The sequence below is a fragment of the Hydra vulgaris genome, chromosome 12 (assembly GCF_038396675.1).
Source record: "Hydra vulgaris chromosome 12, alternate assembly HydraT2T_AEP".
Classification (NCBI taxonomy): Eukaryota; Metazoa; Cnidaria; class Hydrozoa; order Anthoathecata; family Hydridae; genus Hydra; species Hydra vulgaris.
This window is the reverse complement of record NC_088931.1, coordinates 41927516-41953281: the sequence shown is the minus strand read 5'-3', so window position 1 is coordinate 41953281 and position 25766 is coordinate 41927516. Positions and strand designations below refer to the sequence as shown.

The 25766-nt window shown below is 29.7% G+C and overlaps 2 protein-coding genes across 2 annotated transcripts; both read right to left on the bottom strand.

Moving 5' to 3' along the window:
* Positions 1 to 18791: 18791 nt before the first annotated feature.
* LOC100213039 (melanopsin) lies at positions 18792 to 20445 on the bottom strand. The gene has a single exon (XM_065813304.1). The coding sequence runs from the start codon at positions 20086 to 20088 to the stop codon at positions 19210 to 19212; it is 879 nt and encodes a 292-aa protein (XP_065669376.1). The 5' UTR covers positions 20089 to 20445; the 3' UTR covers positions 18792 to 19209.
* Positions 20446 to 23423: 2978 nt separating this feature from the next.
* On the bottom strand, positions 23424 to 25482 carry LOC136088124 (zinc finger MYM-type protein 1-like). Its single transcript, XM_065811788.1, has 3 exons — positions 25017 to 25482; positions 24575 to 24895; positions 23424 to 24481 (listed from the first exon to the last, which is right to left on the bottom strand). Exons 1-3 carry the CDS (start codon positions 25480 to 25482, stop codon positions 23424 to 23426), a joined length of 1845 nt encoding a protein of 614 aa, XP_065667860.1.
* Positions 25483 to 25766: the final 284 nt, after the last annotated feature.

The window sequence follows — 25766 nt, the reverse complement described above, 5'->3', positions numbered from 1 at the left end:
TAACGTACAATAAGTTTTTGTTTATTTATCTTTTAAAATTTTTTTAAGTAAAACAATTATTTTTTTTAAACAGATAAAAACGCATCTGCTCTTCTTGAAGGCTTATTGCACTCGTCAGTTCATTGCCAGGCTGTTCAGGCATTCTTGCGTCGTAGTTGTTCTCAATAGATTTCAATTAATTTAACTTGGAAAAACTTTTTTTCACCCGATGCAACTCAATGCAACAGTGATTGGAATAGTCAAAGCTATACAAAGGGAAGAAGCAACATTTGGAATAGCAGTATTCAAACCGTGATTATTCTAATTACAACAGCATCTGGAACAATGTTGGAAAATATATGAAATTCATCGCATTAATTCTTCTGATCAATATTTTTACAACACTTTATCATATCATTTTGGTGTAATTTTTTTATATTATGCAGAAAGCCAAAGAGACCGAAGTGACGTTCCATTTGCTCAAAATGTGTAGTTAACAACATAACTGCTTGATCTAACAAAACATAACTGCTTGATCTAACAAAACATTAAAAATTTAACTCGATACTTTTTTTTTAGATTTGTCTATAATTTATCTGTACTTTTATGTTCGAACTGTTTTTCAATTCATCAGTTGCATTTTTTATAAATTCTTGTGCAATGTCTAATTTTATGTTTTTTGATTGTATCAATTTGCTGACGATACCACTTTGAAACAATAAAACGTACCATGTAGTTTAAGTAACAAAAAATGGAAAATTTTTGATTTGTTTTGCCAGTCCAGTTGTTTTGGACCTTGCTTTTGGATTCTTGGAATTTTTAGCCGCATCCACCAATGAATCTAACACGGTTGCTATTTGATAACGAACACCTTTCACGCTATCGGTTCTGTATTCCCAGTGTGTATCGGAAAGATGTTTTTTTTTTCAGATTTTGTACATTATTTTAAAGATCTGTCATTGCTGTGATGAAACGCCAACTAAAAGATTAGTTATAAAACATAAAAAAAAAAGCATTGCACTAACGAATTTTTTTTTGTTGGTGATATTTCGGTCTAATTTGCATAGACCATCATCAGATGTATATACCAATTTAGTACCAATCTAAAAAACCGTTACAAATTAAAAATCATTTTCCTTTTATGATAGTTGTTATTAATAGATAAAGTTTTTGGGTGCAGCCATTCGAATATCTCATGGCATTCTTTGCAATGCTCAGTTGCTCAAGAAGCATGCCAATTGCCATTCATGCTATTAGTTTAGTGTTCTATACTTCTTTGCAAAATTTTCCTTTTTGTTTCCCCAATATAAATTCCCCCACACAAACGCGTAAGCTTGTACACCCCAGGGTTGCTGTTTGGCATTAATCTAAATTGGTTGTTACAGAGAATTATTTTTAAATTAGGTGGTGTTGTAAAAATAACTTTGAAATTATTTGTTTTTAGTGCTTTACGTAGTTTCGGTCCAAGTGTTGGTAGCCAAGGCAGTCTTGTTATTGCAACATTATTTTCTTGTTTTTTGCAACTTTATTGTTTAGATTGTTTTTACTTGAAAGGTAATTCGCGGCAATTGTTTCTAGGTTTGATCTCTAATGACCGTTTTCAACAAACATATCTATTATGAACTGAATCTCGTTGTTAATCTATTTTTCGGAGCAGGTTTTGGTGACTCGTGATATGAAACCTTTAAAAGCGCCAGTAATAATTCAGTGTTGATATTTGAGCCAGGTTTTATTTGTATGTTTATTATTGCTTCTTTAAGGTGGATTTAGAAATCATAATGGCAATTATTTGTGTTGTTATTTTTGTATCTAAATAAATTAGTTCTCTCTGATCAAATAGTTTGAGACCACTATTTAAGAGAATCATTAAAAAAAAAAAAAAACTTTTATTGACGTCGTCTTTGTAATGACTTCTTTATAATTTTTATTTTTTAACGGTTCTTTAAATTGGTATTTTACGCCTAACGTTGGTCTACGCAAATTAGACCGAAATGTCACAAAAAAGAAAAAGAAAAATTCGTTAGTACGATGCTGTTTTTGATGTTTTATAACTAATTATAACTTTACGTACTACAAGAAATGTCGCTTAAAACACTCAACTAAAAGACAAATTTGAAACAAAATTCCAAAAAGTTATTGCAACGACTAAAGATTTCGCAAGAACTATATTAAGGTGACCAGTAGGATGTCCCAGTCTTCAAGAATTAGATTGAGAATGTGACATCCACATGACACACAAAGTGATTTTGAATGAACACACAAAGTGATTTCCTTGGCCTCTGACGTTGTGTAAACTTAAATTCAGATAGTCAAGTTTTTGTAAGCACGCTTCCGCGAAACATAAATCAGTTCTGTCACTAACAGGCTGGAATCCCACAAAATATTCATTTATTTCTTCTGGTCTTCTCCCAATTTCTTATATTCGTAAAATCTTAGTCATTCGCTTTTTGTAACCAGCACACAGTGGGACGAAGAGCTGCCCAAATTGAACTTTTTAACTATTTTTTTAATGGTGGATTCAAAAGCTAACTATGAGCTTTAATATGAACATGAATAAATTATCAAAAATTGAATAAATTGTCAAAAATTTTAATAACGAGAGATTTAGGAACAAAGTTAAAATTTTTGGTCGAAAGCCTATTTCAAAAGAAATTTTATGTTCCGACCAATTTAAATATAATTACTTTTAATATTTCCCCAGACAAATATAGATTTATGGAAAGGTTTATGAGTTTAGGTTTTTAAAAAATATTTGAATGTAGTTGTGAAAGTTGGGCTAAAATATTGAAAAATAATATTGTATTTTAACTTGAGTGGAGCTGGAAAACTGACAACTAATTACATGGTGGTCTCAGCATTTATTAATGCTAAATACGCTCTTGAAAAATTTAGTGAAAAATGTATTTTTTGATTGTTTCTCAAAAATTACTTATTTTACCGTTTAAAAAAATTTAGGGAGCATATGGCTCCCACTTCAAATAGTTTTGAGAATCTGTTTATATTAATTTAACTATAATTATTTTTAATTTTAGATTATTTATAAACTTTGGCATATATTCTGACATATATAAAATTCGCCGAATGGTCACACACGAGCAGTGAACGCTTGAGGGAAGAAATGAAGTACATTAGAATAGAGGAGAATTATTTTTCAAACAAAGCATATTTTGACAGTTGTCAAGACAAAAATAAAGATTAATAGAGGAATATTCAAAATATGAATAAGACAGACAATGCACCTAAACAGTACTAACAATAATAATAATTAAAAAAATAAATTGTTATATAAATACTAATATGAACTAAGATAAACAAAAAAAAAAAAAATATCACCAAATAAAAAATAAATAAAACAAAAAATACATTAAAAAATAAAAAGTACGCATACAACAATGAAAGGCCTCAGAATGGAAAAAAAACATTAATGCCAATGTGTAAACATAATTTGTGTAGTGATTAAGTAATAAACATCTCCTCAGAGTCGCGTCTATTGTTACTGGCGTTTCGATGAGGATCAGCACTTATAACTAGTTTATCCCGTCAGACAAACATCATCGCCACTTATGCTTTACCCCGCGACTTACGCCTATTCCATACTGCAGTAAAAAAGGATTCACTACAAGTAGCCAAAACCCTACCACACCCAAATTTGTAAAGCACTAATATTTTTTTGATGATATGATAAAAAGTGTCGATCTACTGCAACATATAAATAAAAATAATAAAAATAAATAACTTACCATACCACCGGTAGAAAAAACTAAGCACAATAAAATAAAAATTCAAGCAAAAACGCCAAAAACAAAATTAAAACAACTAAAGTGTGTAAACAGAAATACTAATAAATTAACCCCTAAGACCATTTAAACCATACAGGTAAAAATACTTTTATCAATTTCTGTTTATATTAATTTAACTATAATTATTTTTAATTTTAGATTACTTTAGATTAAGTTTAAAGTTAGTATCCCTAGTATTAAGTAACATTTTGGAGTCTAAATCAAACCCCAAAGAAAAATGTAACTGCACCACAGTGCTGCATCAGATGCGCAGTTCAAAATGATGGAATAATATTCAAATTTTGAACATTATTTATAATTTTTTGGAAGATAGAATCACCATTCAGATTAATTGCTTCATTTTTTAAAGAATTCGTCCAAGTAATAATCATGAATTTCCTCTTTTTTTCAAAACACCGTAAATAATCTTTAAGGCATGAACCGTACATTCTAAATAATTCAACCAATACCAAATTTTTTCATTGTTTGGTTACAACAATCAATTTACAGTGCCACAAAATGCTAAACTCCATTCTGCAAGAAACTGCACAACTTAAATGATTTCTTGTCAGATGCCTCTAATTCCTTTAACTAATTTTTCATCTCCAACCAAGCCCCTACAGCACAAATGTGCTTTATGGATAGTTTTTTTTTTTTTTTTTTTTTTTTTAGGTTAGTTTTAGTTTACAATATTTACATGTCGTGATTTACATGTAATACAACATATAAACTTGGAATCTGGAAGAAGATCATAACGATCTTGTAGCCAGAACCATATAAAAATTACAATATAAATATAATATAAAATATTACAAGTAGTTTATGACAAAATAACAATCCAAAACATTTGAAATAATAAATGGTTAAAATAATATCTCAAAAATATTTCAATATATTATCCGTTGAAAAAATAATATTCTTTAATTTGTTTTTAAAAACAGAAAAGGAGATTGATGAATCAAAATTAGGCTGGACAATTTTATTCCAGAGATAAGGTGCTCGATAATCTATACAGAATTTGATTAAACTTTGTTTGACAAAAGGGTTCTTTTAAATAGTTTTTATATCGCAAACTATATTTATTCTTTACTTTAAAGGTAAATAGATCTTTAAAAACATTTAATAAAGGGTTGGTCATACAACAAAACGTAAAACATAAAGTATTATACAAGTTAAGTTCACAAATGTTTAATACATTCATATCTTTGAATAAAGGTTTTGTATTTGAAAAACGATTTAAAAAATATATTATTCGTATTGCACGTTTCTGATGGCGGTAAAGACATTGCAATTTCCTTTTACCTGTACTTCTCCAGGCAATATTTGCATAGTTTATATAGCTATGAATAAATGAGTAGTATAGTTGTTTTAAATTATTTTTATTTAAAAAGTGGATTCCAATACTTTTTGCAACTTTTGTTGGTATATAATCAATATGAGTTTTCCATGTCATATTTTCGTCAAGATAAATACCGAGGAATTTTAAACGGAATCTTTTTTATTTCTACTTCATCAATATAAAGTTTAGGTAAATCATTAGGCAAAAAACGTTTTTTTGTTGAGGAGTGGAAAAGGATCCACTTTGTTATGTCAATATTTAAGGTTAGTTTGATTATTGCGATTTAGCAAAAGAATTTGAGACTTCACGTGTAAACTGAATAATGGCTTGTTCAGTTGAACTATTTTTTTTTAAAGCCGAATTGATTTTTATATAGTAAATTATTTGAAATCAGGTAGTTGTATGTCTTTTCAAAGATAATTTTTTTCTAAAATTTTTGAAAACGTAGGAAGGATAGAAATAGGGCGATAATTATTGACGTTTGATTTTTCTCCGTCTTTATTAATCGGGATAACTTTAGCAATTTTTAATAGGTCAAGGAAAACCCCTTGTTGTATAGATGTTTTAAAAGCTTTAAATGGAATATTTTTCAAACTTTCATATCAATCAATAATTATGTTCCCGTTCATTCCATCCGCACCGATTGCTTTGTGTCTTTTTAGAGATTTAAAGGTTCTTTCAAACTCTTCAATTAATAAATCTAGGAATATGTCATGGGGAGAAAGTGAATTATTTGAAGTTGTCAAACAATCATTAAAGGAAATATTTGTAGAAGGAATTCTATTAGCCAGCCTATTTTCGATATCAGTAATGTATTTATTAAATTCTTCCGCTATTTTATTTGGTTCATATACACATAAATTGTTTATTTTAATCATTTTCGGAAGGAAATTTGAACAGGTATTCTGTTTCCCCGTAATTTCTTTCAATATTTTCCATATTTGTTTTGAGTCATTTTTATATTTAGTAATTAGATTAGAGGTAATAATTTTTTTCAGGTTTTTACGAATTTTTTCAAATAGAGTTTTGTAGTTTTTATATATGCAAAAATTAGCATGAGAATTTATCTTTAAATATTTTATATACAATTTTTGTTTAATATTTGAAGATTTTTGAAGACCCTTGGTAATCCAAGGACTTTTTAAGGTTTTTGTTTTTAAGGTTATTTCGGAAATGGGAAAATTTGCATCGTACACCGAGAAGAAGTATTAAAGAACATATCATAGATTACATTTGTCTTCATTAAAATTTATATGCTTCCAGTTTAACAATTCATAACTAGATAGTTCGCTGGAAGAATTTTTCCAATCGCTATTTCCTTCAGTTGTGAGCTTAATTTTTAGATCTGAGAACAATTGACAACAAAATACAGAACACAGTTAAAAAATTTGCAGTAGATTCAAAGGAGAAAGTCCGGCAGCAAAGTGACAGCACTTTCTCTGTAAAAGTTAACGGTTTCCGTAGTTTCTACTTACCGTAAAAATCAACGGAAAAAGTCCGTTAAAAAAGATACAGAACTTTTTACGTAAAACTCACGGTTTCCGTATTTCATTTTTTCCGTACAAATTAACGGAATAAGTCAGGCAGCAAAGAGACAGCACTTTCTCGGTAAAATTTACGGTTTCCGTTATTCATTTTTTTTGTTCAAATTAACGGAAAAACTCCGTTAATTCAGCAAATAGTAGTAACATCGTACATAGTCAAACAGAATACTTAACTCATCTTACGAGTTTACGCGAAAGTCAAAAATAAACGAATAGAATTTATGTTGTTATAAAAATGTAATTTGACTATTACAAAACTACTCGTAAAGTGATTAAAAATTATAATATAATACACATCAAATACAACAGAGAAACTCAGTAGTTTTGAGTACTTTAGCCATTTGCAAAACATTGAAGAAAATCTTTTTTAATCATATAGACCATATACAAAACGTGCTAAGTCTAAAATATATCGATTTCTGTTGATGCGCAACTATGAGTAACTCAGTTTTTACTCGCTTTCTGAAATTCAATTTACTTGGACTTGGAGCGCGTCTTCCAGATGGACTTCTCATATATTGATGAAATAATTATTATAGTAATAACACCTAACCATGAGCGAGACTAGATTTTTTCGAACCGAGACGAGACCGAGACGAGAAGTTTGTACTTCTTGTGAGACCGAGAACAAGACGAGACGAGAAATTTAACAATTTTTGAAAACAAATTTATTAAAATCCAAGTAAAAAAAAAAATGTAAACATGGTTTTGATAAATAGACACAAATGACATTTGTCAAATGTAAACAACTTTTTCAAATATTAATTCAGAATTTTTTTGCCAAACTTTTCCAACAAGACTACGTTTTCTCTGATTAAGATGATTTGTTCTACTTTTTCTGGGTGTAAGTTGTGTCTGGATGATCGGACGACATTTCCACTTGAGCTAAAAACTCTCTCTGATTTAGTTAAACTTGCTGGATAAGCTAAAATTTGTCTAGCTAATAAAGAGAGTTCTGGTAATGTATTTGAATGCAATTTCCACGAATCAAGAATCGGAAAGTCTTTTTTGGCATCAGGGAGATATTCATACTGGCACATTTCGCTCAAAATAGGATTCAGTTCAGATGTTGGTTCTTGTGTTTCAAGTCTGACGTTTAACTTGCGCTTCAGTTTTGAATTAGGGGACAAATCTGCTGAAAGGACTCTGGCAACAGATTGGCACTCAACACTCAAAATCTAATTTAAAAATCTAATTAAAAATCTAATTAAAAATTTAATTTGTTTTTGTCAAAAACAAATAAAATTTTTAATTAGATTTATTAAAATCACGGAGTCAAAATATTAATTAATTAAAAAAACAAATTATTAAGCATTTTGTAAATTATAATAATTTTTAATTTGGAAAATAATATAATATTTAAGTCTCGTTCTACTTCTTACGAGAATTTTCTATTTCTCGTTTCTCACGAGAAGTCCCATTTCTCACGAGAAACGAGAACGAGACGAGATCTCGCTCATGGTTAATAACAGCTAATGATAAATACAAACAAATTGTATTATATTATAGTAGTTACTATATATATTATATTTTATATATCATATAATATTTATGGTAACAAATATTTTATTATGACAAATTATACTATATTATAATAGTTATTATATATACTACATTATAATAGTTATAATAAATATAAACAAAATGTCTTTTGAAATTTGATGCTCTGTCCATTCAAACAGCGCTAGTTTATTTACAAGACTCAAAACTTTTGGGTGAGGCAGGACATACTGTTTTTTACCAGTTGTTTTTTTTTTATTTTATTTCCTTTTTTAGGATTCATTTTTGCGATAAATCTACATTACCATAAGATCAGGTTAATAAATCATTATTTACAGTAAAAAAAGAAAAGAAAGTAATTTTGAAAATATTAAAAAATTGGGAAGCGAACATGTAGAGTGTACAGTTACAGATAATCAGGATGCGGTAATATAGAAGAAAGTACAGGTTAGAAGTAGATAAAGTTAGAGAATGCATCGCAGGTAATATGAAAAAGTTATAAATAATAATACTATAAATTCATGTGAGAACATCAACCAAATTTTCAGGGCCATAACAATCCATAAAAAGTTAGAAACCATACATAAAAGCCATATAAAAATCAAAATATCTGTGTATATATGTTTCTAAAGACAAATACCACAAAAAAACGTTTGCCTAATGCTACCTAATAAAAGTCAAAAAAAAATGGAACAAAATTTTAGCATAAAAACCGGTTCCGCAAAACGCGATTTACGCGTACCTGTTCTTTTGAATACGTGATTTTCGAAACTTAACTTTAGCTATGCAAGATATATACGCAAGAATCCAGAATATACAAAACAAAAAAATTCGAGTAAACAAATTAATTATCGCCGTTAAAACACATGCAAAACATCTAATTAAAATGAGTAGTAATAACGATTTTAGTTCTTCAAACACAATCTACTGATGTCTGTAAACTATTTAGTGTAATAGGATTAAAGACTTTTCTACCAGTACGTAAAAAATCTACATTTGGATTTAAGATAATTTGGATAGAATTTAAAAAGAAACTTCATGTCTCATTACCTACCAATCCATTGGTAGTGTTGTTCCTCAGTGCCCTGTGATAAAATCATTAGAACTTTTGGAAGGATCTAAATAACTAAAAAGGCAACAACCTAAAAAATCATTGCAATTATGCACATATGGTCAGAGCTGGCATCAAATATGCTAGGATATTCTATCTTATTCAGGGTATTTTATTTCTGGATATAGAATATCCTGAGTAGGAAATGGGAGATGTGTAGTCAGCAAGAAAAAGACAACTACTCAAGACATAAGTATACAGCTTTACTTTCAGGCCTTCATTAGCCTTCCCAGCCTGCTAATTAATCCCAGGATATTATTGTTCTACCCTACTCCCTCAGCCTATTAAAGATTTATAAGAAGATAAAAAACTTTCCTTGTTATTTTATATAGTAAACCATACAGTGACTTTGAACTTACTATAAAGAATACTCTAACTACTAACAAAGGATTAGGAGCAACAGGATATTAAAAGTTTCTATTAAATTATATATATATATATATATATATATATATATATATATATATATATATATATATATATATATATATATATATATATATATATATGTATATATATATATATATATATATGTATATATATATATATATATATATATATATATATATATATATATATATATATATATATATATATATATATATATACATATATATATATATATATATTTATGAATTTTATAGTATAGTATCAATACATTTATAGTATAGTTTGTATAGTATAATAGAATTATTCATGCTCATAGAACTATCAATATCAATGAACTTTCATCAATGTTCATAGAACTTTATTGATGTTCGGAAAAATTATTTAACTATGAAATCCCTTAAGGAATTGCGATGAAAAAAAACTTTCTTTTTAAATGAAAACTATAAAAAACCTTTAAAAATTTAAAAAAAATTTTGTGCAACCTAGAGATCCCCACCCTAAATGGCTGTTATACAATAATTTTAACATTCAAAAACTATGGTCATATAAAATTTGTAACCTTTTAAAATTGAGGGGTGTTTAAACTTTATATGGTCTTAATTTTTGAAAGCTTAAAGATACTACAAAATTTAAAATTTATAAATGAAAATAAATTTAGTTGAAAAGAGTAAAAAAAATTACTTTTATCAACTTGTTGCTCTCACGTTTGGACAGGGGGCGAAAATTTTTAGGCTATTTTTGTTTCCAGGCTCCGATCATCGCAATTTTTTGCTAAGCATTTTTATTTGACTTTAGTATAAACATATAAATGCACATAAAAAAAAACAACAAGTAAAACAAAACATATATATAAGTTAGTTATCTCAAATATCAAAAAATGCTGGATCCGCCCCTGATACAATACAGGCCCGTAGGAACAAAATTTATGTAGGGGAGGGGGGCAATGCTGGATTAAGGGGCCCCGAAATAGTTTTAAGGACCTTTTTTTTTTTCCAGTCCATTTTTTTAAGATTATTTGAAAAATTATTGGGGGGCAAATGCCCCTGCTGCTCCCCCGGTTGCTACGGGCCTGCAATATAAACTTACTGATTTGTTGATAATATACATAAATGTTTTATAAAGATCAAGTCTAATTTTTATTTTGCATTTAAATATGGGGTCTTCTTTTAAAGTATATACGCAGGTATGGGGAAGGGGTTACCCAATAACGTCCAAAAGCGTACACGGTTGGGAGGTGTGTTAAAAACAGAGTGTACACATCCAGCCGGCATATGGTCTGAAAAAAAACAGCTTTAGAACGTTCAAAAGACGTTCAGAACGTTCAAAAAACGTCTACAAGACATCTTTTTTAGACTAACTGCCGGCTTGGCGGTTTGACTATCTCTCGTAAAAGTTGATTTCTTTTTTTTCAACAAAAGCATTAAATTTCGCGCGTTTAAGAAATCCGTATTTTGTTATGTAACAGAGAATTGTTGAATTACCAAAAATTTGTTTGTTTTTAATGTCTTGAAAAATCTATGCGCTTGGACAAACAAAAATATTGGAAAACAGGGTTGGGGGTGATTTTTGAATAAATATTGTGTTCATACGCAGAGGGGGAGGTGGTTGTTGAAAGCATACAGATGCGTATAAGGCGCGCATCTGTATGCTGTACGTACGAGAGGGGGTCCTAAATCAATGGTTTTACTGCGTACGTACTTTATGGATGTCCAACTAAGTTAATTGTTAATATATTAAACAGCACAACCATTAACTTGTTTTTGATCATGGAGAAAATTGTTGTACGAGGTCAATAGTTTATCCCACATATTTATATTGTAAATATTATAATGTTAATATTAGATTACAATATTTTGTCGTGTGGCCATCCAATAATAGTTTTGAGACAAATTGATTGTTTTGTATGTCAGTTTACATTTTTCACATTTGATTTAAATGCGGACAGTGAAGGTGAATCTACTATGTATTTAGGAAGTGATTTCCATACTTTGATAATTTGTTCTCTTAAAAAAACCTTCTTGTATCATTACATGGAGTATAATTTTGTGAATGACTTCTCTTAATATGGTTTTGAGAAAAAGTAAAAAAATTAGAATTAACAAAAATATTCCATCCAGATTTTTAAATACATGAGTCGCCCATCGTCATCAAAATAGATTATGCAAGGTCATAAACAACGACTGGTACTACTGAGAAAGTCTTTGCAAACCGTCTTGTGTCCCAGTGGAATACCTTGCTGCAAACAGTAATCAATCCGACCTAGGTTAACATTTAAAAAAATTATCTGGATGAAGTTTTAAATTGGTAAAAGAGAAGCATAAAGACATTATGTCTTATATTATATGTTAGTAGTATGTAGTACGTATGCTACTTGAGTGATAGATGCGGACGAGTATCGAGTAGACTGTCAGTAAAGAGATACCTGATGCAGTACATCTTCGTTGATAATTTTTGAACAAAAAGTAGAAAACATTGTTTTTTATTTTTCAAACTTGAAAAATTCTTGCGGATAGTAAACATTTAAAGCTATTCAAATGACTACTGATATAAACTAAATTATTTACATTGTTATTTGATTTTAAGCCAACAACATTAGAAAACGACAAGCTGCACTAAATAATAGGTATTGTGTTTTATTATTTATGAACAGATATTATGAGCAGCCACGGTGTGAATTTCTTTGCTAAATGTTCTCTTGCGGTGCTGTGATATAACTGTTAAAACTTCTTGGAGCACCTATAAACGTAAAACTTTCTTGGAACCATACACATAGAGCCGTGGCTAGGCTACCCTAGTAAATCAGCTTCTTGTTTTAAAAAATTATTGTAAGCATAAATTACATGTTATTTTTTTTTACCAGTCATTTTTTTTAAATGGAGATTAAGGTTGTATAATTTTTTTAAAATTAAGATTTACCTTTGTAACAGCTCAAAATTAAAAATTCATACATAAAAAATATCCATCCGGCTGAGTCATACCATGTACCGGGTATGCCGGATAATAATTTTTAGGTAACAGTAACACCGTAAACCGGGGTTACTTTGAATAGCGGGATAACCCTTTTTTTCAAGTTGTAATTATGAATTTTTGAACAAGAATTTATATGAAACTGTTCAAACCTCAAACATCAAAGTATTAAAAATAGTTTATATTTTGATTATTTAAAGTTTTACTTTGTTTATTGGTTGTTATTGTTATTTAAAAAATGAAATATTTCGGATATTTTTCCAAGAATATTAGTCAGAATAGTTTATTCATTGTCTCAGCTGGTGTAGCAGCTTGTTGTCTAAGTTACATTATTTTTGTTTACCATTTTATTAAACATGTAAAATCTAAAAAAGTTTATTAGCCTACTATAGTTATGTTCCTTTGCTATAGCATAACATACTGTGTTGTATACATTTTTTAGCATACGGGGTAACTTTGAATAACGTTCAAAGTAACCCCACTACATAAATTCTCAGAAACATAAAACAATTTAAAGATTATTTTTATCATTAATGTATTATAGATAATATTATTATGATTAAAAATAAATATATCATGTGTATAAAGAGTAAGTCACATACACACACACACGTTTGTGTGTCTGCAGGGCCGTCCCTAGGGTTGGTGGTGCCCGGGACAAATGTAGTTGCGGCGCCCCCTTCCTCCAGTAATAGTCGCGTATATAAACTTATTTGTCTAAGGTCTGGAGTGCAATCCATAATAACATAAAAAAACTTTCTACACTTTGCCTTGTTCACAATAGCTTCTTTTAAATGCAAAGCTAAGAAGTTAATGACCTCGTTTTAAATATTGACAATTAGGATTTGTGAACGTTATTCTCCATCTTCAATTCGCGTAAATGTTCCATCAAAATTGGGTCAAAATTTACAAAATAACTGGATAAGACCAAAGAAGTCCCCATTATTTTGGTGTACTTCTTCGATGAGCTTCCATGGAATGCAATATTATGTTCGCTAAGTACATAACCACTGACACTATTTTTCTAAGAATGCTTCTCCACCGTTCTTTTCATTGTTAATTTGTTGGATAAGACCTTGACCGACAGTTTATTCATTTTTTATCCTGATTGTTGTTTCGATCCATTTCTCAGAACAAAACAAATGAGATGAAGATGTCTCTTTTATGATTGCTCTGTGAACTTTTTCATTTTTTGAAACCTTTTTTTTCTCAAAATATAATTTTGGACTTGGGTCCAACTGATGAAAAGGAAGACCATTAGCTGAATTAGTTTCTGGAGAATATATAAGCCATCTCGTCTTACTTGTTCATCATTTCTTGCAACCCTGTATCAAAATTCATTTGAGAAATGGCGTTTTTTGGTTTTAAGATAAGGATATTATTAAAGGTATTAGGTTCATTTTGATGATGCAGTCTCTCTCGCTTATAGCAAGTCGTTCCGGCCATGTTGAACAGATCATTAGATAAAAATCTGCAAGTATCACTTCTGTGCTAAAAATTTATTGTAATTGTAAAACTATCATCCGATTTTTGGCTACAAATGTCTAAAGATGAAGTTGATAAGCATGTGGCAAAACTAGCTGAAGAAGTTGAACTACACAACAGAGAGTTGCTCACATTACCTTTCCTTGGTTAGATTGAGACAGAATGGAGATCTCGCTAGATGTTTTTAAGGAATTTCATCACACAAAATTTTTGATTCACACAATTGTGAAAAACTTGGAGAATGGAAAGAATGTGTTAGTTTTGACACTTAACTTAAAACAGCTTCATGGGCTGCTTCAAAGTCCTTGGCAAATTTTTTTCTCTGAAAACCTGACAGTTTTCTTAACATTTTCAATAAAAAAATGTTAAATTATAAATTAACAGTGTAAAACTTTATTTTCGTTTCTAGAAAGATAAACTCTTCATAATGTAAGTTTTTTTATTCATAATTAAGGTCATTACAAATTACAGTTTGTAACCCTTTTTACAACATTTTATTTAACTTGCTTTCTTGTTGGTTTATTTATTTTATTGTCCGCCCAAAACAAACATGAGTTAATTATCGAAACTTTTTAAAAAAGTAGTTAAAACAAATAACACGAAAAAAAATTTACTTTAGCGTAACTAAAAGAAATCGCTAAAAAAGAATATAAATATATAATGTATTTAAAGAAACTTTTAAAAATCAACATTGAAATGAACTAAAAAGTAAAAATTAAACTTCTTCTCGGGACCTAAGGATTTTGTGTAAGTACACAACCTGAAATATCCATCAAAGTCAATGACTGAAAATGTTGGGCGCCTTAGGTTTTAAATGGTAAAGATACTTTATAAAGTCATGAAAACCGATAAAAAAAAAAAAAAAATTACCGTCCGCCCCTGTCTGTATATATATTTTTTTGCAGAACTCTAATAAATTTTAAATTTTATATAAATAATGCATCGTATAAAATGTGTGTGCACGTTCAATATTTTGTTGAATTAAATTTGTTGAAAGTACTGTTATTCATTTTTAATTTGCTTTTGTTTAGCATTTCATAGCATTACTATTCCCCATTTATACAAAAAAAAAGTTGATACAAGACAGTATATAATATATGAATGCCACTTTTCAAATTTTATGGTAACAATAGTGGTTTACCATAAAAAATATTATCAGTTGTTTACTGGATGCAAGTTGTTACGTCAATCATGTTTAGTGCCTCTGGTCAAATTGTCTTTGGTTATGTTTATAAAGTAGACCATTTATGGAAAACAAGAACTGAAAGTGAACCATCTAATGTACATAACAATAAAAGTCTAATGTAAAGTACAATAAAAGTCGGTTTGATTCGCTTTTTTGACTGGTTTGTTATTGTTTTTTGTCAAATTGCAGGAACTGAATTTCCTATTAGCTATAATTTAAGCAATCTTTTCAGTGAAAAGATACTTGAATTAACTAAAGAAAATAGTATCTTGTTGTAAAGAGAACAACATCTTGTTCTATAAGTGGTAACTCTACCCATTTATTGAAACCTCTTGATGTTGCATCTTATGGACCTCATAAAAAATATTGAAGGAAAATACTATAGAAAAAAAAAATCTCCTTCGTTCTAATTTTATTTACTTATAAAAATTAAATTCGTCAGATCAAAAGGTAATCAAGTGGTTTTGAAAAAAAATATGGGATTTACCCATTAGATGTGAGTATTACCTTCAATTGGTTGCCAGATAGTGATAAAAACATTAAAATAGTAGTCGCCAAGCAAGTTAATGTACTTTAACAATTGTGTCATGTTGATATCATGAAAAAAAGGGACTCAAATGGATAGAAAATTACTTTTGACCTTGAAAAAAATGTTTCTTTTGAGGATTTTTTGGCAAAATGTAAAGATTGCATTATCTTGATGTGAATGTCTGTAAGTGAAACTGATGTGAATGTCTGTAAGTGAAACTGATGTGAATGTCTGTAAGTGAAACTGATGTGAATGTCTGTAAGTGAAACTGATGTGAATGTCTGTAAGTGAAACTGATGTGAATGTCTGTAAGTGAAACTGATGTGAATGTCTGTAAGTGAAACTGATGTGATGTGAATGAGACTCTTTTTATGCTAGTCCTCTTAAAACATACTCATTAAAACAAAACGAAAAAAAAAAATTTATTTTTAATTAGGTGTTTGTTCTGAAATAATATTATATAAAATTAGCAATAATAAATTATTGCTAAAATAATAAATATATAATAATAATAATATTTCACATTAAAAATGTGAACTAGACTGTTGTTTTTATTAAATTTTAAAAGAAAACAATGCGTTTTTTGAATTGGTTTTACTTTTGCAAAAAACGCATTCAAAGTTACCCCATTTGTGGGGTAACTTTGAATGACTAATCAAATTAATGTTATACAAAATCCTTTTATTTAAATATTATTTTGAATTTTATTTATTTAAGAGTCAACCTTATCAAAATAGTCAATAGTGAAGGAAAAGCAAGTAAAAATATCTCAAAAACGTTCATAGGTTTACGGAGTAAACTACCGGCTATGATTTTTCGGACCTAGCTTTATAAAATACTTTCATAAAACATGCATTTTTAATATTTTAATGTGCCACTTAAAAGCTGTTCTGCAAATAAACTATTTTTATCTTTTTTGTTTTTAATGTTAAATCACCAAAGCCGATAGGGTCACTACAGACGAGGAGGCTACTTTATTGTGGTTAAAAGCCTCTCTCAGTTCATAAACTCCAAAACACGAACCTTGAAAAACAAGGTTGTTGTGCAGAGAAACAAGTTAAGCGTGGTATTACCAGGGAAAAACTCAAAGCTTCTCGCTTATGAAGCAAGCACTCTACCACCACACCACTACTGGATATTTTTTTAATCACCCAAGATAATAAATTGACATGACAAAAATTTAATAACTTGAAGTTACTAAAAATCGATATAAAAACTGTTAGGTCATAACTCAAAAATGTTGCAACAGTATGGAGCCCATACTGGATTAAAGATATTAGCAAAGCGGAGAAAGTACAGCTCAGATAAAGTAGGATTAAAACACTGAGAGGCAATCGATACTAAAAAAGGAGAAATATTATGTTACAAGAAAAGAGAATAAGGGGTAATTTAATAGAAATGTTTAAAATACCAAATTCAACTAATTATACTGAAGAGCCCATAAGATTCTGGCACAAAATTTGTTGCTACCCTGCCCCCCCTCCAATTAAGGGGTTTGGGTAGCCTACCCTCGGTACTGGGTTTTTAGGCTTTGTTTTCAAAATTAATGATCTCACGTAAGACTCGTTTTTTACGGACTTACTAAAAAGGGGTGCCTAAAAAAAACTTCGGTCTTAAGTATAGTTTATTTTTATTTGATTCGTTATTAAAACAAAAAAAAGTACAACAGGATATTACCAGGAATCGAACTCGAGTCTCCGCCGTCTAAAGACATAACATTTACCTCTCGGCCAAGCGTACACATTTACACTTTTGTATATATTTGAACAGATTATTCAAATTGGGATCCTGTGCCGCAAACAAAGGGCTTTGGGGTCGTATATAATCTATCTAAGGTACCTCCTCCACCTTTTTTTTTTAATTAACTTTTTTATTGAAAAAAAAAGTTAGAGGTGGGGGGGGGGGAGGAATTTAAAAAACGTACATACTTTTTAAGGGGGTGGGGACTTCAAAGTACGCATGGCAACAGGAGGGAGTGGGGGTGTCAAGTTTCAAAATTTTTGGTGTACGCACTTTATGGACGACCCCTTAGTTTGTATAGCATTTTTTATACTATTATATTATATTTTTTTATGAAACATTATTAAAAAAGCATGCTATTCATGGTCTTCAGTATAGTCTCTCAAGTTTGCACTTTTGGATAAGCTATTTTGCATGCTTATTGCAAATTGCATGCCTAATATTAAAGTAAAATCTTGGCAAGATCTTTTGAAGCCAAGAATTCAAATATAAAGCAAAGCAATTCAGAAAAAGGTTTTGTAAAAAATTGGATCAAAAGAAGATCAACGAAGAGCATGATGGTAATGAGAACAGCCACGATAGTAGTGAGAGCAGTAAATAATGGTAAAATAGCCAGATAAATGATATTGTGTTTACTTATCAAAGTTTTTCTTTGTGTTTGATAGTTTAATTTTATTTACTGTTTTCAAAGCTGCTCAACTTTCCCCTACAAGACAATATGACGCATAAGTTAGGTTTTAATGAAAACAGTAAAATTTAAGAAAAAAGGCTAATTATACCTGAAAGTCCAAAAAATTGGTAAAATACCTACACTAATTCGGTTGTAAATAAAAAAACTTATAAAGAATCTTAGAGAAAAATACCAATAAATTTTTTTTGTCCAAAATAGAAAAATTGTCTTTGTATCTTACTTGACCACCGTCCAACAACCTTTGTTGCAAATTGTGTTACCATTCTGATTTCCTATTTTTAATCCATTAGATTTCTTGTCATTTGATGCGTAAATTTAGATATTATTTGCCTAACTTGCCCCTATGCTTAATTAGCCCCACTCTATCATACTTCAAATGATTTGGTGTCCAGTTTAAGAAAAATAACTTATGTATACTATTTTCTCTTGATCTCTGCAACCAAAAGACCTAACTTTGGAACCGTACAGCGTATTTTCTAGTTTCACCTGAAAATTAGGATGAGATATGTTAGTTGGGTAGGATTTAGATAGAAGTAGTAACTAAAAATTCATTTTTCAATGTACGTAACTTGTTTTTTTTCCGCAATTTTATTTATACACACCATATTTTTAAAAAATTTTCACAGGTTTTTACATAAGAATTTTGTGAAAAAAGCAGTTGATATATAAAATAATAAAGTATCAATGTATTCTTATGAAAAGCATAAAGTGTGAAAAAAAGCACAACAAAAATAAAGAATGAATTGCATTTAAACTTCAGTAACTGTTTAATAAAAAAAAAAAGATAAAAACGGCATAAAAAACATTTTTATTAGTTTAAGATATTAACTTAAAAATTAATACACGGAAACTTTTTCACACAAACCAACAAAGGATATTGATTAATAAGATGTGAGACCTTGTCATTTCATTGAAGACATTTTTATTGTGAGTGTGAAGCCACTTTGTTGAAGAACTTTTGTCGTCATTTTATTGAACAACAACACAAAGAGCTGAGGTTTTTTCTAAAGTTTTAATTAAAAATTGAATATATAGAAATGGTAACAAAGAAGTTGTCAGTAACGGAATGCTCGCTGTAAATATACCCGTTAGAGGAGAAATTTGCGAATGGCTTGATATAATACTTTCCAAAACGTAAGGAGTCCACGACAGTAGAAAAATTGAGACTGCAATATGCAATTGATGTTGCGCTTTTTTTTCATACGGGTTCGCTTCGATTTTGACTTTTTCACAATCGTTTACCTTTAAAACAGTTGTGTACAATAAATTGTAGATAAGAAATGAAACTGGAACTATAAAAACAAATGACGACAAGAAAGTTGCACTTAGACCATTTCTTGGTGGCCATTCGACACGGCAAAAAGATTTTCTTGTAACAAAAACATATTTACTCCACAACAAAGATAAACTATATGATAAAGTGGTGTGAGCTATAACGTAGCCAAGAATAAGAGGGTGGTGTGTGTTAGAAGAAGGGTGCTCTTGGGGTATCGCCATTTCTCTTAACCGTGAAAATTTATCCGTTGTTATTGTTACTAGAGTAGAAACAGAAACAACTATAAAAATAACGTTTGTTAATCCATAAGACGCACACCAAGATTCTTCAAACACCCAATGTCCACTCACAGCTACAGAAAAAAAGGTTGGCAAATCTTTTAGCGTTACCAGAATATCTACACACGCTAAATTCGCTACTATAATTGCTGTACTCGAATTTCTTAAGTTTCTTTTTTTATATATGCTCCATACTACGTAAATGTTTGTTAAAGCAGTAAAAAGAATCAAACAAATGAAACTTGACGCAATAGGTTTTGTCCATAGCAAAGATATCCATGTCTCGTGCTCCATTTTTAATTTTTTTAACACTCTAACTTTTAACTTTGATCAAATATTTTGTTTACTACTCATAAATTGATCGCTACCCGATACATTCTGTATACTTGTTAAAAATTGCTCATTCGTTAAAATAAAACTTTAAGTTACGTACTGTTTGGCGATACCTGTTAAAAGCATTCAGAATTCTCCTTCTTGAAGATATTTTTTTAACGTCTGATGATAAAACTTTAGAAAGTGTATATATTGAAACGCGGAAGAGCTCTTCGTAATCAAAGGAAGGCCATTAAATTTAATTAATCTTAAATTAGTTGTTATGTTGACTTAATTAGTTGTTTTTGCATCAGTTGTTAAAATTTTTTTTTAAATGTCTGACATGTTTAAATACAATTTTTAACGTTTAGTTGAGTTAACAAGTTCAATTAAGAGAACCAGGGGGTTCAATACGGTTAAATTATTTAAAATGATTATGCAATTTGAAAAAAAGCAATAAAGATAAAACGTATCATATTTTATTTAAGCGAAAACCCTGATGTCATAGAAAACAAATCAAACAATATCTCTAATAGAACACAAAAGTAAATTCTTGCAAAATAAAAATTGTATTTAAAATTTTAGCAAACGGTTGAAATATGATTAAAATCAATATGTAATCAGACGTAAACAGGTTGTAAGTTGTAAACAGACGCTGAGCTGATGTTTAGCTCAAACATTTTTGTTTTCTTAACACTGTTATCACAACGGGCGAGTAAAGAGTCACAACGGGTGAGTAAAGGTAGTCGGTAAAATGCAAACTATTTTGCGAACCAAAACATTTTAGTTTTATATTTAAGTTATTTATTAAATAAAAAATTTTTTTTATATAAAGTTTATATTTCAATTATAGCATACCTAATAGAATTAGATCAATTTAAAATGGCCGGATATCTTAGTTAGTTAGAGCTTCAAACAAATTGTTGAATCCCTGACTGTTGTTCAATATGAGTTCAAATCTAAGGCCGGGCAAATAAAAAAAAAGCAATTGCTTTTACTCGTTTTTAGAGAAATTGCTAAACAACTACTCCATAAACACTGAGTAAAAGCAAGAGCTTTTTTATTCACCCGGCCACTAGACACCGCAAACTCAGCGTTTGTACTTAGTAGTACTTCGGTACGCAAAAATATTGATCAATAACGGACACTACATTGGATTAGTCTTAATGACTATTTGTGGCTGTTTCTATGCTAAGCCAGCAATATTTTCGGATAGCAAAATATAGTATAAAATTCAAATAATTAAATAGAAATAAATAGATAAAATAAAACGTTACCTGCTATATTCGGTACAAAGCAAAAACTGTTTAAAAATTTTTTGTATAGGCTGATTATATAAAGGTACACTAAACCGGGGTTACTTTGAACGTTTTTGAGATATTTTTACTTGCTCTTCCTTCACTATTGACAATATTTGAAATTTAACAAAATGAACAATAGGGGCTAAGATTGACTCTCACATAATTCAAATTCAAAATAATATTTAAATAAAAGGATTTTGTATAATAATAATAATTTAAATAGTCATTCAAAGTTACACCATAAATGGGGTAACTTTTAATGCGTTTTTTTGTAAAAGCAAAACCTATTCAAAAACGCATTATTTTTTTTTTTTAATTCAATAAAAGCAACAGTCTAGTTTCACATTAATTTACTATTGCCAAAATAACATAATATTCTTTCATAACTAACACCCATTTACTTATTTTGTTTTAATGGGTTATTTTTGTTACGTGGACTAGCATAAAAAAAGTCTCATTTACATTGATTTCACTTAGAGACTATGCAAGCAAAACATCTTTATATTTTGCCAAAAAACCCTCAAAAGAAATACATTTAACAAGGTCAAAAGTAACTTTATTTTCTCTTTGAACTCGCTTTTTTCTTAACACCAACATGAAATAATTGTTAAAGTACATTAATTACTGCTTGGCGCACTAAAATTACAACTACCATCTGGCAAATGATTGAAGATGATATTTATATCTAATGGGTAAATCCCATATTTCATTCAAAACCACTAAGCTAATAAGTTGCTGATTACCTTTTGATCTGACAAATAAAATGTTTATAAGTAAATAAAGAACAAAGAAGATTTATTTTTTGTAATTGTCTGTGCTTTTTTGAACAAGAGGTTTTCGATTGACGAAGTATTTTCCTCCAATTTTTTTCAAGAGATCCATAAAATGCAACACCAAGAGATTGCAATATATGGGTAGATTTACCAGTTATAGAACAAGATACTGTTTTCTTCACAACAAGTTACTATTTTCTTTAGTAAATTCAACTACCTTTTCACTGTAAAGACTGCTTTGATTATAACTAATAGGAACGTTCCTACAATTTGACAAAAAACAATAACAAACCAGTCAAAAAAGTGAATAGAATCAAACCGCACTGACTTTGATTATATCGTACATTAAATGGTCCACTTTCGGTCCTTGTTGTCCTTAAATGGTCAGCTTTATAACCATAACCATAGACAATATGACCAGAGGCACTAAACATGATTGACGTAACATAAATGTTGTACAATTGCTAATTTTTGCATATTTGTAAAAACTATATATTTTCCATATGTTTTTGGATTAAGTTTTTAAACTGTTTTTAAACAAAGTGGCAACTTGCACATAATGAACATCTATTAATGTTTTCATCTAATAATGTTTATTGTTACCATAAAATTTGAAAACTGGCACTCAGTATAATTTATATACTGACTTGTGTAAATTTGTTTTTGTATAAGAGTGGGATAATACTGCTATGTAACGCTAAACAAAAACAAATTTAAAGATGAATAACAATACTTTCAACAAATTTAATTCAACACAATATTGAATTGAATGTACACACATATATTATATGACATAAAGACACTTAGAAACAATGTGTGTATGTGTGACTTACTGTTTATACACATGATATTTTAATTTTTAATCATAATAATATATGTATGACAAAGAAAATTTCATGTTTCTAACTATTTATGCAGTGGGGTTACTTTAAACGTTATTCTAAGTTACGAAGATAAGTTATGCGAAAAAATGTATACAATAAAGCAGTGCCGGATTAAGACTTTTCGGGGCCCGGGGCTATTTAAAAGTAGGAGGCCTCGTTCCACTAACAACGACAAAAATGAGTAAAACAAAGACTTTCTTGAAAACGCTATCACTGCCCGGTGGGCACAGGACGTAAAAAAGACGTCTTTTAAACGTCTATTGAACGTTTTGGACGTCTTTTGAACGTTCAAAAGACGTCTTATTTAGGTCCTGTGCCCACTGGGTGATATTTATTTATATACAAATTTTATATTTATTTTATTGAATTAAGTTGAGTGATTTTTTTCTGCTTTTCTTCCCCGCAAACTCTGCAATCACATCGCTGAAATCCAAAGTTTTTAATAATTTTGACTCAATAGTTAATCTTGCTATATTACTTAAACGACTATGGACCATTGTTGATCGGTGCATGTTCTTAACTCTTTTAAGAGTAGAGAATGATCTCTCAGCCTTGCAATTTGTTATGGGAATAGTTAGAAACAAGCGATATGCTATATAAACATTTGGAAATACATTAATAATATCGGTTTCAACAATCCAATTTAAAACATGCAGAGGAATCAATGTGTTTTCAGTCTCAGATTTATCTTTTTTATGCGAAAAAAAACCCGGAGGCTGCAACTTTAATAATCTTACAAATTGTTCTATTTCAAATATGAAACTATCTTCTAAATCATTTGAGTACACTTCTACAATTTTTTTCGCGCTAACTTGCAATTCCATGGTACTAATAGTTAACAGCTTCGATAGAAATCCAAATAACTTATTTACGTAGTTGTAACCATCATTTCTTATAGTTAATTGTGTCACAAGTTTGTCAATAATGACAAAAAATGTATTCACTCGAAACTTGTCGGATACGCTCAAAGAATCAACTTGGTTTTCTCCGTTGCTCAATTTTTTAATTACCTTTCTTTTGTTCTTATCCGAATAGTCTTTTTCAATAAACGAGCTAAGTTTTTTTGATTCATTCTCAAATCTCGTAAAGTCGTTTCGTAAGTTTTTTACAAAGTCTATTAGTGAAAGTAACATACAGCTTGCTGTATGCAAATCTAATTCAACTTTTTGAAGAAATTTGCTAACTGCATTAAACCTCTTAAGTATGTGATGCCAAAGTACAGCCACGAATGCAAACTCTAGCTTAGTGATCTTATTTAATAAACACAAAGCTTCATGACGAGTATCAGATTTTTCTTCTGTATCCTCAGCTATATTACATAGCGCTGCATGAATCCCATCAAAAATTTCTACTAAACTTTTTGAAGCATCTGACCTACATGACCATCGTGATAGGCGCTTGAGTGTAGCATGATTTTCTTTCAATAAGTCTCATCTATGTGTTAAAGCTACAAAAAATAAATACAAACTCTGGAGAACGCCAAAATAGTTGATAGAATTGATGCACTCACTGACACTGCACTGCCCTACTAAATTTAAAGAATGTCCAGCGCAGGGGATATAAAAAGCTAATTCACTCCGCTCTTTTAAACGTGCTTGTAATCCAGAATATCTACCAGACATATTGCTTGCATTATCGTATGCCTGTCCCCGACAATTGGTTATATCAATATCATATCTTTCCAGTAGATCTAAAATGTCAGTAATCAAAGATTTTCCGTCGTGGCTTTTAATTTGTAGAAAACAAAAAAATCGTTCATACACGTGGCCATTTAGATAATAACGAAATATCACAGAAACTTGATCCACGTGAGAAATATCAGGAGTCAAATCTACGATAATTCCTCAGTATTTTGCTTTTTTTTATTTCGGTAATAATGTGCGTTAAAACCTTTTGAGACATAATATCAATTAGCTCTTCACAAATAGTTTTAGACAAATAGTTTACATTACCTTTGCCTTTATTTGCAAAAGTGTCAATGGGTTGCTTTAAATTTGGATCAAATTGAGTCAACAGTTCTAACATGCCTAAGTAATTTCCGTTATTTGACGATCCTATAATTTTATTATGGCCTCGAAATGCTAAACCTCTTCCGGCTAAAAAACGAATAACCGCTACTATTCTATTTAAGATTGCAGACCAATAACTAAATTCCCTTTTAATCTGGCTTACCATATATTCATCGACATGAGTATTTTGTTTTATGAATTCTATCCACTTAATCATACATTGAATATGTTCCTTGCTGTTTTCGTGGCAGAAAATAGTTTGTTTAGCTTTTTTCCAATTGTAAAAGCCACTTTTGACAAATACGTTGTCGTAATCGGTTGAAAACAACTTGCAAACATAGCAAAATACACATCCAGTGGATTCAGAAAACATTAACCATTTTCGGTCACACTTTTCGCATTTATTCATCACTTTTTGAAAATATTTAACCGAATAATATCTGTACTAGTTTTTGAACATCCGCTTCGAAGATTCGAAATTAGAGTCTTTATTTTGAAAAAAAGCATACCCCTTGTTTAAATACTTCATACGTTCATTTTCCTTTAATTGTAATGGTCATAAAGCAGGGTCTTCGCGTAGAATGGTATCTAGGAAAAAAAATCATGATAAATAAGCCTAATAAAAAAATAATAAGTGACAATTTATAGAATAAAAATATTAACTGCCTAAAAAGTAAATTGTTTAGCAGATGT